Source organism: Colletotrichum higginsianum, chromosome 2, assembly GCF_001672515.1.
Source record: "Colletotrichum higginsianum IMI 349063 chromosome 2, whole genome shotgun sequence".
NCBI lineage: Eukaryota > Fungi > Ascomycota > Sordariomycetes > Glomerellales > Glomerellaceae > Colletotrichum > Colletotrichum higginsianum.
In genome coordinates this window covers 5,675,293-5,687,961 of record NC_030955.1, presented here as the reverse complement: position 1 = coordinate 5,687,961, position 12,669 = coordinate 5,675,293, and the positions used below count along the sequence as shown (strand labels likewise).

Here is a 12,669-nt window from a genome sequence, read left to right as displayed (position 1 = left end):
ACAAATGTTGAATGAGCCTTAGTATCGTCCCCCTAAATGTTTTGATCTTGCTACAGTGATGACCAGTACCTCTCATTCTACTGAATCAAAGTACTTTCAGACGGACGATCACCAAGGAAAGAAACCGTATTGACCTTGTGATTAGTGACAATCACTCTGACTCGCCGTGGTATCCGACGCCCGCCCGCTGTCGTGAGATAGCGCTCTAAAGCCCCAACGAGGTTTCGCTAGATAGAGCCTTTGTCGCCGGAACTACCGATGGAGACAGACACAAGCACGACTCTGGACGAACATGGTAAGACTGGCTTCAGGTGACGCACAACCGACCGTGCTCGAACGGGATGGTCCATAATGCATGATGTCACGGTTAACTGCAGGGTCGCCACTAGAGCCGGACCATCGTCATCACGTCCTGGTGCGCCGTGTACGTCTAAGAACACTCAGAACAACAACTCCCCTAGCAGACGTAGTGAAGTTCTCTCGCATCTCATAATCATCCTTTACACAACCGAAAGCCTGCGAGATCTAACTTCCCCCCTCCCAAAAAAACGAGCATCCAACCAACTCACCCGTCACTCGCAAACATGAGCACCCAACCAATTGGCCTGACTACGGTCCCGAAGCTGCTGCGTAAGTGTGTCGCATCGTGCACCGCAAAACTGCCCCCTTCTCCTCCTCGGATGCTATCCGGACGACCGAACTGACCCAGTGCTCCACCACGCAGCTGTAACCGGCACTTTCGCGCTCCCATTCGCAGTGTACTACGCATTCCTCAGCCTGCGAGTGGTCGGCGAACGGCTCAAAGACAAACACTACCTCGGCCAAGACTCTTCCAAGCCCGGGGCGGACTCGAAGAAATCGCCCGGTGCCAACAAGCTCTACCTCGCCTCGCGGTCGCATGCCAACTTTGCCGAGAACGTCCCGTGGGCGTTTGTCCTTGCGTCGCTGGTCGAGCTGAACGGGGGCAGCCGCAAGGCTCTCGGCTGGCTCCTCGGGAGTTTCTTGGTCCTTCGTGTGGTCCACGCGGAGTTGGGCATCATGCAGGTCCAGGGAACCGGCAACGGCCGACCCGTTGGCTATTTCGGCAGCATCGGTGTGGTTGGCACACTTGCGGCCTATGGAGCGTACCTTGTCAAGGGTTACTGGGGTTACTGAGCCCACGTGTATTACAATTGTAGTCCCCCCCCCGGTTGATGAACATGCAAAGCGCCTTGCCAAGCGTTCAGATAAGACCCTGCCTAAATGCTTGATCAACTCCTCGCTCGGTGCCTTATTGATGGATGGCTGGGCCACTCTCCCCGGGAACTTCCTCTTTCTTGGTCTGAATGCTCATACCTCCTCCAACCGACCACGAGACTAATTGCTCCGCCTTGTTGTTCCCTCTTTCGGCGTCATCAAAATCAGCCGAATGGGCTTATCGGACAGACCAAAGGGCAGATGGAGTCGGCAGCTGGAGGGGCTGAACTGCTGCCTACGCTCTGGCAGGGATGGTCGGCAGACGGAGAGCCCGTCCCATCCATCTTACAACCCTCACATGATCACTATTAGTGCCATTTCAACCTTTGGCACACCGCAGGGCTTCTCCGATGCATGTCAATTGTTCCCCATGCCTCAATGGGTTGCGGCGCAGCGGCCGTATGCGGCGTAGCCCCGGCACCACAACATCCATCCATCCATCCCTCTACAAAACCACAGCAACATACCCAACGTGTCGCTTGTCATTCATGATCCATTTCATCCAGCCACGTCTCCCGCCGCCGTTTAGCAATAATCCACTTCAAATCAAGGTGTCGTGGGCTTAATTCCAGAATCGGATTCGCAACGCCAGCCAACTCGTTTTCAGCCGGCAGACTGTTAGCCCGTCCTCTAGATCGTCACGATGCGAAACCCATTCAAGCCGAGAAAGGCGCCGGCGCAGACCTGGTCGGCCAAGAGGTCATCCGTCCTCTCAGCCGACGACCCGGTCTTTGCGGGCCTCGACGAGACGGAACGCAAGAGCCTTGAAGCGACGCCGCCCATCCAGCATTCCCAACAAACGACATCGCGTGACATTCCCGGCGAGCAGCCTCTGAAGCACGCCGGAGGTGACGGGGCGGCTGCATTGAGCGCGGGGCCGAGCTCTCACGACAGCATCAGCACCGACTCCGGGCACGGGTTTGCCGCCGTCTCCGGGTCTTTTGCCGACGGTTCTCATTCTGGCTCCTGAGGCGTGCGACGCACACTCAACTCACTCACGACGGAACGCAGGCGGTCGGCGGTAGTCACTTGAGATTTTGGGAGGCTTGAAGGCCCAGGTCGGAAGAACTAAGGAAGTATTCGGCCTATGGGAACTATTGCATCGGATTGTTTGGACGAGCTAAAGATACCTAAATGACTCCATTGTTTATTCTCACATTCGCCGTAAACGTTGAGCTCTACCAAAACCCCCCCGCTGGCCACCACGTAAACCTGGCCGAATGTTTTTATCTTACAAGTATGTCGCGAAGAGATCCATATACAACTGTCGAGTCGCCCGGTCGCCGGTCCACACATACTCATTGTCGTCGGCCACTTCGATCTGGGTCCCCCTGAACGTCGCAACCATCCCTGCGCCGAACGCAGACTTGTCCATGAAGTTGTGCTCGTCCGGCTCCACCACGTCGGTGTAGTACGGGTGCGTGACGAACGCGTGGATGACCTCGACAGACGGGTACAGCAACATGGCGATGCCGTCGAACTCGACGGGCACCTCCGAGGATGGCTCGTCCCGCCCGACCAGTGTTGGGAGCACTTGGCCGCTGACTTGGATCTGCTTTCGATTAGCTTATTCCTGGACGTCATCATCTCGCAACGGGTAACCGACCTGCTGGTAACGGGTTATACCGAGATGTACGGCGAGAGGAGCCACTTTGGGTGCGTGCTGGGTCTGCCAGTAGTCCCAGAACTCGGCCCGGGTCAGATTCGCGCCCTTTTTGAGGTAGGTGACCAGCTGGGTCTGTCCCGTGCTGGTGCCCGAGACGAAACTGGTGGTCAAGGCCATTGCCGCAAGGGCGAAGGGAGCTGATAGAAGCATGTTTGATTGGATATTGGATATTCGGCGTGTGGTTGATCGTTTCAAGCTGAGTCTTTTGTAGTGGCAGATTGGTATAGAACAGGAAACATCAAGGAGGGCTTCCACGGTATTTGTAGCCAGAACCTCCCAAGGCGGCTTAATGTGTGGGAGTGTTGCGATCCTGGCGTCGATTCTGGATCCACGCACTTACTTGGTAACAAACCAGCTGGAATACTGTATCGACGACAATCTTCAACGACTCGCTGTTCTCCGAAATCACCGCCTGATGCGTTTGAGGGGGGCTGTGCGGATTCCGAGGCCCGCAGCGTGCCCGAGTTTGTTTGCCCGAATCCCAGCACGAGACGCTGCTGAACGCCCGAGTTCAGAATGACGGGGTCGGCTTCAACCTTCCGTCCAACGATCTCTTGCATCTCAATGTTTGTCAAACTTGTTTCCAACGGCGCAGCACGTAGATACCCTGTCCGCCCCTCTTCGGACCTTGGCAGCTTTGTCGTAAGATGTAGAAGACTAAGGTACGTTGCCAAGGCGGTCCCTCTTAAGGTCGCACAGGTACACAATATGAAGAAAAACACGGTAAAAAAACACAGTATAAGTGTTATGCCCAACACTGAGCACATCATAAGGTGTAAGATGTACAAGACAGACTCTTCCAATGACGAAGACCCTTGACACTGTGTTAGACCTTGCTGCCTTGAGGACTACTCTTGTCGTGTTGGCTGTAGAATATCCCAACAAGAAGAGATCCGACGTGTTTGCATGCTCATATCAGTACTGCAAGGGAGCAGGCTTTCTCTTCCCTGCTCGTCTTCCTTTGAACCCGACGTGCCTTTGCCCGGTCACGGTGATGATGCGAAGGGATACCTTCCATATGTGGTGACTTGTTTGTAATAATCCTTTTGCCGCCTTCTGAAATCGGATTATCGGCTTCGTCGCGATATTTGGAGGTCGCCCTATCGTCTGTTCCTTTGGGCGCGTATTCAGTGACGAATTGTTTCTGAGGCCTCACTAGGTATTCTAAGAAGCGGAGTGTCAAACAAACATGGGGCATCCGTGGCTTACAAGAGCCTAGAAATATTCGACCGATACCCGCAGCAATTCTTTGGGTAATCCGGGAATCTACTACAACTTATCTTACCCTACCAAGTCCTTGACAGTGGTTTCAGAGCTCTGACGCCGGGTTTCTCTTGTCACATTTCCAAGACAATTGTTGCAATTGCGTATCGTTGTAAAAAGCAGTTCGAGTCAAGATGTGAATAGAGGTGACATAGGCACCATTTATACTATCACTATGTGTACTTGATTCAAAACCGCCCACCAGTGGACGGCGTTAGCCTGCTTTCAGCTGCCCTGCAAAAGGACTCCGACCTCGGATCCTCTCGCCATAGATACACAGCAGCCACGGCACGAGCGAGAGCAGCAAGCCAATCCCGCCGAGAAGACTCCCCGCGACGCCATACCCCAGGCGCTGAAACATGACGTTTGTGAATAGGGGGAAGACGCCTGCCAGCAGGTTCCGGCACATGGACTGCGCCGCGAGCGCCGACGAGGCGTAGCGGTGGTAGGTGTCCGCGAGATAGTTGAAAACGGCGAGGTAAACGGTGAAGATGCCCACCGTCACGGAAACGATGGCGAGGGCCGGCACGGCCCACGGGACGTCGGGCGACGAGCTCCAGCCGAACCAGAACAGGCCGACGGGGAGGAACAGAGACTCGACGCAGGCCGAATAGAGGCGGCCTTCGGGTGTGGCCATGCGGCGCGGCATCAGCCTCCTGAAGACGGGATCTTGGAAGATGGTGACGGCTGCCCCGATGACGGACCCGACGATGACGGCCGCATAGACCCCGCCGACCTGGGCGCTGCTGAAGCCGTGGACGGAGCGGAAGGCCAAGCCGACGCTGTTGAACTGCATGTAGAGGATCGCCCACGCGAAGGAGACCCAGGCCGAGAACCAGAAGACGACGGACTCGGTGAAGAGCAGCTTCAGCGGGAAGGAGAAGCTTCGCCATATGATGCTCATGTCGAGGGCCGGGCCGTCAGAGCGTGCAGTGAAGGTGACTCTGACAGTTTGTTGTTGTGGGTGGTTTGCGGATGAAAGCGGAGCATCTCGTTCGAGGAGAGCCGTTCCTTCGGCGCCCTGTCGAGGAGCAACGCGAAACAGGTGAAGGCTCTCGAGGTGATTGTTCAGGGCCGCGCACTTCCTCCCCAGGACGACGTTGCTCCGCGTCTCGTCGAAACAGAAGAAGATGGCCAGCGTGGTCGAGCCGACGGTGATCATCTGCAGGTAGAAGATCCATCTCCAGTGCAGGTGGTCGACGACGACGCCGCTGACCATGGGCCCCAGGCCGGTGCCGACCATGATGGTCAGCGAGTACAGGGCCATGGGCGTGTTGCGCTGCTCCTTGCGGAAGACGTCGCCGACGACGCCGCCGGTCAGGGTGGCGAAGACGGAGGCGCCGTTGCCCGTGACGAGGCGCGAGACCAGCATGCCGGCGAAGGACTGCGTGACGGCGCAGCCGAGGGTGCCGAGGAAGAAGACGGCGCCGGAGCCGACGAAGACCCAGTAGCGGCCGTGGGTCTCGCTGACGAGGGCGAGGACCATGGGCGCGAAGCCGAAGCCGAGGACGAAGAGGGTGATGCCGAGGTTGAACTCGGTGTCCGAGAGGCCCCATTTCTCTGTCAGAGGCACCGCGGCCATGGCGTAGGCGCCGGCGGAGTAGGCGGCGAGGGTCGCGGCGAAGAAGGTGCCGAAGAGGACAGTCGTCTTCTTGCCGAGGGACCAGGAGAAGGGCGACTGGTGCTGTGCGTCGATGGCGGCCGGGTAGGTCTCTTCCGAGAAGCCTTGGATGCCGTTGGACCGGAAACACTCCGTCAGTCGAAAGGACGGCTCTAGGGCGTCGATGTCCAGGGGTATCTCGACGACGATGAGGGCGACGGGCGGCGAGACTGGGGCGGTGGCCTCGCCGGGGTTCAGGGGCACTGGTGTCTTCTCCTTGACATCGCGGCAATTGCTGCTAGCCTCGGCCACAGCCGCCAGCGACCGTTGGACGTCGGAGTCAGCGGCAGAGACGCCTTCCAGCGGCGTCTTGACCCGGTCATCGGGTGTGAAGGGTGGCATACTAGGTCATCGGGTACTCGGTCTGTAAGACAACGACGCTGCGAGCAATTCCCACACAAGACACGGGCCACCGATGAACTCAATATGTTCTTGTTGGGGTTTGGCACGGATACTGTAACAGGGAAGAATTCGCAGTTAACAATAGCCATACGACCTACCCCGGTCCGGTGACGGAAACTTCTCCGCAGCCCGCGAGATGTAGGATTCCGGGGGAGTGGACGCAGGCCTCCGAACATCGGAGCGATCCCCATGCATGATCGTCCGCATGCGGACTACCTCCTTCCCCCCTTGTGCCTTTTGTGCTTTACAACCAGCTGTTCTCTATCGAGAGAGGTTTCGTATGCTTACAAGAGGAACATGTTGTGATGCTGTGGCTAGGCTCACAGTCTGCAGTGCAATAGCTGAAACGCACACCCAGGGCGATGATGTTATCGTTCTATTCCCTTGCCGACATCCACATGCCGTGGGAGTATACATCTCGTGTATGTTCTAGAACTTAGAAGCGACCAGATCCGCCAAAGAAAGTATCTTTTACGGGATTTTCACCGATCCACTGATGAGCAGCAAAGCCCCAGTGTCCATGTGGCAATCTAGTCGGATGAGACCTCCGAAGGATCGGAGGGGGACTTGGAGGCAAATCGTGGGCGGCTCGGTCCGCGGCAACGGCGGGCCTCTGCCTGCAGCAATCTAACGCCTTGTACACAGACACGTAGACAGATAGACAGACCCGCCAACACTAGCCAGGGGACGATGCAGCAGTCTATCCAGACGGCTGGAATAATGCCCAAAAAGAAGGGGGGAAAGGGGGTGGTGGCGGGATGGAGCAGACAGCGAGAGCGGAGATGAAACGGCTGTTGTTGGGACCGGCCGGTTATCAGGACGCCTTTCCGGGATGAATGGGGTTTTGCGGGGGCGTCCCCGGCATTTCTTATCTGGGCCCCCTGCTCCGTTCGTCGGACGTGCAGTGGACGAACTGTCTACATCGTACTGTAAGCATGTGGTTCCCTGACTACTATGTAAGTAGACGTCGTGGGGATGAGACTTCTCCACGGCATTGGCGGTGACGATCTTGGTGCATGTTGCTGGGTTTGTGTTGTGAGGAAAGACAAGAGTGCTCACGATGGGACAGAGAATGTTTACAGAGTTACACTGTAAAGTAGGGAGGGATACATGGTTTCTATATCGTACCACTTGGCTCACAAAAGATGGATTACAACCGTCTAGTTGTATCCGTAGAGAGACGTGTGTTGCTCAGAGGTTTGAATCTCAGGGGGGGGAAGCCACACTTTTGTCAGCCACACCACAACCAGGGATGGGCGGCGAGGTGATCAGCTGTCGTCACCATGTTATATCAGAACCCAGAGTCTCATTCGTTCTAGCGAAATACGAGTCACGGCCCATGTGTGATGTACTGGAGGTACGGGCGAGTTTCGAGGGTTGCAAAGATGCTCAAAATTTGAAAAGTTAGTGACCAAAAGGGAGGAATGAAATTATAACAACAAGCACCAGAGGCCGGCAATGCCGATCCCTCGGGTAGACGCGCACGAGAAACGGTGAGGCCTGCGCACGCATCGCTTTTCGGCGGCTCACTGGCGCCATCACGCGATGTCGGCTAGTATGGCTTCATGATGCCGAGAGGTCGCATGAGGAAGGAACCAAGACTCGAGGGCCAATATGCTTACCCTTCTCGTCTCTTGGTCCGAGACGACTGAGGCACCTTTGTCAAGCGAGGTCTCTCAGCTGGGAGGGCTGGAGGATCAGCAAAGATGTTGATTTGTCGACGAGGACGTCGCGGCGAGCAGCGAGAAAGACAGACAGAAGAAATTTCTTATAGTGTCTGGGCAGACAGCTCATTGTCACCCGGTGAAGCCGCCGCTGGGCCAGAGACGTCTCGAGAACCCCCTGAGCGACCACTGAGACGAAGGCGATGCGCGGGATGAGGATCGGGTTCCTTGCCGGCGATGCAAAGCCTAGAACTCGGTTCCAACCGACGGGGACGGACGTGGGAGAACCTTGCCATGAAGGGGATTGCACCATCGGCGGCGTGAGCATTTGTCACCTTGGGGTGGTGGGCCATATCATCTCATAGTCAATGGATGTCAAGGAGGCCGTGGGGTAGTGGTGTCGTGCTGTTGTTGGTATTTGTTAGTGTTGTTGCTGCTGTGAGAGGAAGTGACTCAGTGTGAGAGCAATACGAGTGGTGTCCATCAAGGGAGAGAGAGTGTGTGTGTGACAGAGAGAGAGGGGGGAGGGCTATCAGTGCCTCTGCCTCAAGAGCAGCAAGAGTCTTCCTCGTGGTCATGGCTTCTCGAAGCAGGTGGACGGCGAGTTCTCCCTCCCCAAAAAGGGGGTTGAAAAGTTGTCGTCAGGAGGAATAAAGCAAGCAAGTTAGTGCATCTGAATGCCTGCTGTTACTGTCTGTCTGCCAAGGGGGAAGGAAACTGCGAATAGCGTCCATCGCCGTGATGGGTAGAGAGAGATACATTGAGACATGAGCCACTAGTGATGAGAGTGAGCCAACACCTCATGCTTCATGCCTCATATGCCTCATGATGTTGCACACATTTCGGAGGCCAAGACGACCTGTGGATCCTGATGGCCAGACGAGAGAACTGGACTGGACTGGGCTGGACGGGACTGAGCCAGAGCGAGGCATGTGAATGAAGATGGATGTCTGGAGATTTCACTGGTGAATCACTCTCTCACTCACTCAACTACCCAATCACTCAATCACTCAATCACCCACACTCACCACTGACTCTCGTCACTCACTCACTCACTCTCCATGATGCTGTCCACAGTCTGGATTCTGGATTAGGCATGTCGCTCGCCTGGAGGTTTTCATGGCAGCGGTCGTGGCTGCTCGCCCAGCAAAGGCAAATGCTTTTTGGCGGATTTAATTGGGTCCCGCCGCCAAAATTTTCCCACTTCGACATCTTCGCCTCGGATCGCGTCATCGGACGAGTGGACCACAAACAGAAACTATGACACAGCTTTTCACCTTTTTTTCTCTCAGACGGAGGGAATAAGGGACCTGTTCAGGCTTACTTACTGTAACTCACTCACCCCATGGCTCAAGGTGGTTTCCTATCCCCTGTACAGAGAGTATTCTTCTCTGTATCATCCGCACACAAACACCAACATCCATACACCGATCCCACACCAAGACCCATGCCGCATGTACTTACAAACCCATGCCATGCATTCGTTGCATGTCACGTCCTACCGAGTATCTGTACACTACTACTTACTACTCTGTTCCTGTACTCACTGTCATCCATGTCTCTCCAAGAGGCTCAATCCTCGCATACTCTCGGCACCCCACGGACAGAGCCTCCCATGGCACCCATGGCCCATCTTGGTTCCCTTGGCCCCATCCCATGCATGGCCTTTGCGACCTTTTGGACCATCCAGCAAATTGTCTCGCCACATGGCGCCAGCTCCGTGTCTCCAAGACGTGATCTGCTTGGGGGCTTGGCGGGGAGGGAGGCAGGCCCCCCGTAGTTTTGTACTTGACACTCCGGACCCGAAAAGACATAAAGACCTTCTGGCGGCCTTCTAGTCTGTCGCCGTCTTTCCTGCTTTCCTCGGATCGTCTTCCGTTCTCCAGTCTACCTTCTCCCTCCACCTCCTCCTACTTCTCCCCAGCCAGCCTGGTGTCACTCTTCCCCCAGTTGTTCTGGTCCGTGGTGGTGTCTGATCTCTGATCTTTGATATCCTTACCTAACCCAACCAAAGACGACTCGACGACGACGACGACGACGACGACAACGACTCCGCCCAACATGTCCAAGTTCCTGGGCAAGTTCAACGGCGCCTCGACGTCGGCCACCGCCAACAAAAATGGCGGCGACCTTCCAGCCGCCGCGACCTACGATAGCGAAGTCGGTATGTCATGTTATGCCATGCCCTGATCCGTCTTCTGCTTCTTGTCTGTCTGTAGCATGATCAAATCAACTGACCCTACGTCTTCCCCCCCATCCACAGGTCGCATCGAGGACGCCCGCGAGGCCAAGCGCACCATCGGTGTCACCACGGCCATTTTCCTCATCGTCAACCGCGTCGTCGGCACCGGCATCTTCGCCACCCCCGGCACCATCTTTGCCCTCTCCGGCAGCGTCGGCCTCGCCCTCTTCATCTGGGTCGCCGGCATGATTATCGCTCTCGCCGGAACCGCCGTCTACCTCGAGTGGGGTACCGCCATCCCCAAGAACGGTGGCGAGAAGAACTACCTCGAATACGTCTTCCGCAAGCCCAAGTTCCTCACCACCGGCCTCTACACCGGCTACGTCGTCCTCCTCGGCTGGGCCAGCGGCAACTCGGTCGTCTTTGGCGAGTACATCCTGCACGCCGCCAACGTCGAGGTCGACCGCTGGAACCAGCGCGCCATCGGCCTCGCCTGCATCACCAGCGCCTTCTTGATCCACGGCCTCGCCCTCAAGTGGGGTCTGCGCCTGCAGAACCTGCTCGGCTCCATCAAGCTCATCATCATCCTCATCATCATCCTCTGCGGCTTCGTCGCCCTCGGCGGCCACGTCAAGCTGCCCGAGGACCAGAAGCCCAGGAACTTTGAAAACGCCTTCGCCGGCACCACCGGCAGCGCCTACGGCGTCGTCACCGCCCTCTACAACGTCATCTGGAGCTACATCGGCTACAGCAACGCCAACTACGCCCTCTCCGAGACCAGGAACCCCGTCCGCACCCTCAAGATCGCCGCCCCCGTCGGCATCATCACCATCTCCATCCTGTACATGCTCGTCAACGTCGCCTACTTCGCCGCCGTCCCCAGGGAGGAGATCCTCGAGGGTGGCCGCCTCGTCGCAGCTTCGCTCTTCCGCAACGTCATGGGCAGCAAGGCCGAGCGCGCCCTCTCCGTCTTCGTCGCCCTGTCCGCCTTCGGCAACGTCCTCAGTGTCATCTTCTCCCAGGGCCGTCTCGTCCAGGAGCTCGGTCGTGAGGGCATTCTTCCCTGGTCCCGCTTCTTCGCCAGCAACAGACCATTCAACGCCCCTCTGGCCGGTCTCTTTGAGCACTGGCTGATCTGTGTCATCACCATGCTTGCCCCCCCTCCTGGTAAGTCCTATACATCTCACTTCTCTCATACACACCTATACAAAGCTAGCTAGCTAGCTAGCTAGTTAGCAAGCCTACCCCCTCCTCTCACGGCTATTTTACTAACACCACCATCACAGGCGACGCCTACAACTTCATCCTCAACCTCATCAGCTACCCCCTCGCCATCATCAACGTCTTCGTCTCGGGCGGCCTCGCCTACCTCTACCTCAACCGCAAGGAGTGGAACTGGAACCCCCCCATCAGCGCCACCTTGCCCGTCACCATCTTCTTCATGCTCAGCAACGTCTACCTCGTCATCGCCCCCTTCGTGCCCCCTGAGGAGGGCCAGAACGTCTACGAGAGCCTCCCCTACTACCTCCACTGCGTCGTCGGCATCGCCATCATCGTCGCCGGCGGTCTCTACTGGGTCGTCTGGGCCAAGATTCTGCCCAAGCTCGGCAAGTACGAGCTGGTCCGCGAGACCGTCGTCGACGACATCGACGGCTGGGAGCGCAACGTCTTCTTCCGCCGCCCGTACGGCGAGTCTGTCGGCTCGGAGCACAACGAAATCTCTCAGGAGGTGTCCAAGTAGTCGTCGCTCGCCCGACCTGGTTTGCTTGTTTGACACGGCCGCGGCAATGGCCTTCGTACAGCTTTAATGAATACCGCGCTTGCGTCGTTTAATATATACCCTAGAAGTACTGCATACATAATAGAACAACTCCTAATGTTCCACTGAAATGGCTATTTTTTTCTTTCAAATTTTTCTTTTACGGGTGAACTGCAACCTTTTTAAATGTTTCCACTTGATGCAACTTCTCCGGATCATCACGTCGAAAGACTGACTGACTGCCTAGAGTTGTAAATGGCCCGTCTAGGCGCGGAATCGCAGCTTGGTGGACGGCCTACAGCACCAACACTAGAGAAAATACCAACATCCCAACGTCAGAACCATTGGAATTTGAGGGGAGTGCGGATGAAGGGCTTTGAACTCACGCTCACTGTCATCAAAGGCGACTCGCTGGACGACGCGACCCAGCAGTCTGCGTCGTTCTGGCCGGACCCGGCCGGGCAGGGGAACCCTCCCAGCGTGCCTTTGGCATTGCAGTCTTCGTTTGACGACTATGCAAAGAATTCCGGTCAGATGGCACTTGAGCGGACGGGCCACGAGGGTTAATAGACTTACGCATTCAACGGTCTCTTGCCGGCATGTTAAGGGCGTGATACCGTTGTTCTGAGCCAGTGACTGGGCCGCGAGGGCGCAGAGGAGGGCGATGGCTGTGGTGGTAGAGCGCATCTTTTGCAGTCTTGGGTCTTTACCGACAACGCGGGCTTTGTCTGTGTTTTGTGTTTTGTGCGGAAGAGTTATGTGATGAAATGGCCAAGTCTTCTTTTACTAGAAAGTATCCGTGAAACGCGTTTCTTGGACGTTGGAACGTTGTTGTCG

General features: G+C 56.5%; 6 protein-coding genes across 6 annotated transcripts; 3 read left to right on the top strand and 3 right to left on the bottom strand.

The window, feature by feature from the left end:
- Window positions 1-584: 584 nt before the first annotated feature.
- CH63R_03444 (Membrane-associated proteins in eicosanoid and glutathione metabolism) lies at window positions 585-1,155 on the top strand (the record flags this gene model as incomplete). The annotated part of the gene is made up of 2 exons (XM_018298419.1): window positions 585-630; window positions 725-1,155. 2 exons carry the CDS (start codon window positions 585-587, stop codon window positions 1,153-1,155), a joined length of 477 nt encoding a protein of 158 aa, XP_018163235.1.
- A 724-nt stretch (window positions 1,156-1,879) lies between these two features.
- CH63R_03443 (uncharacterized protein) lies at window positions 1,880-2,206 on the top strand (the record flags this gene model as incomplete). The annotated part of the gene is made up of 1 exon (XM_018298418.1): window positions 1,880-2,206. One exon carries the CDS (start codon window positions 1,880-1,882, stop codon window positions 2,204-2,206), a length of 327 nt encoding a protein of 108 aa, XP_018163234.1.
- Window positions 2,207-2,467: 261 nt separating this feature from the next.
- CH63R_03442 (Ethyl tert-butyl ether degradation) lies at window positions 2,468-3,052 on the bottom strand (the record flags this gene model as incomplete). The annotated part of the gene is made up of 2 exons (XM_018298417.1): window positions 2,468-2,788; window positions 2,843-3,052. 2 exons carry the CDS (start codon window positions 3,050-3,052, stop codon window positions 2,468-2,470), a joined length of 531 nt encoding a protein of 176 aa, XP_018163233.1.
- Window positions 3,053-4,379: 1,327 nt separating this feature from the next.
- CH63R_03441 (MFS multidrug transporter) lies at window positions 4,380-6,167 on the bottom strand (the record flags this gene model as incomplete). Its single annotated transcript, XM_018298416.1, has 1 exon — window positions 4,380-6,167. The coding sequence occupies one exon, from the start codon at window positions 6,165-6,167 to the stop codon at window positions 4,380-4,382; it is 1,788 nt and encodes a 595-aa protein (XP_018163232.1).
- Window positions 6,168-9,952: 3,785 nt separating this feature from the next.
- On the top strand, window positions 9,953-11,814 carry CH63R_03440 (Amino acid permease; the record flags this gene model as incomplete). The annotated part of the gene is made up of 3 exons (XM_018298415.1): window positions 9,953-10,055; window positions 10,155-11,240; window positions 11,360-11,814. The coding sequence occupies 3 exons, from the start codon at window positions 9,953-9,955 to the stop codon at window positions 11,812-11,814; spliced, it is 1,644 nt and encodes a 547-aa protein (XP_018163231.1).
- Window positions 11,815-12,167: 353 nt separating this feature from the next.
- CH63R_03439 (EC42 protein) lies at window positions 12,168-12,519 on the bottom strand (the record flags this gene model as incomplete). Its single annotated transcript, XM_018298414.1, has 2 exons — window positions 12,168-12,344; window positions 12,409-12,519. 2 exons carry the CDS (start codon window positions 12,517-12,519, stop codon window positions 12,168-12,170), a joined length of 288 nt encoding a protein of 95 aa, XP_018163230.1.
- Window positions 12,520-12,669: the final 150 nt, after the last annotated feature.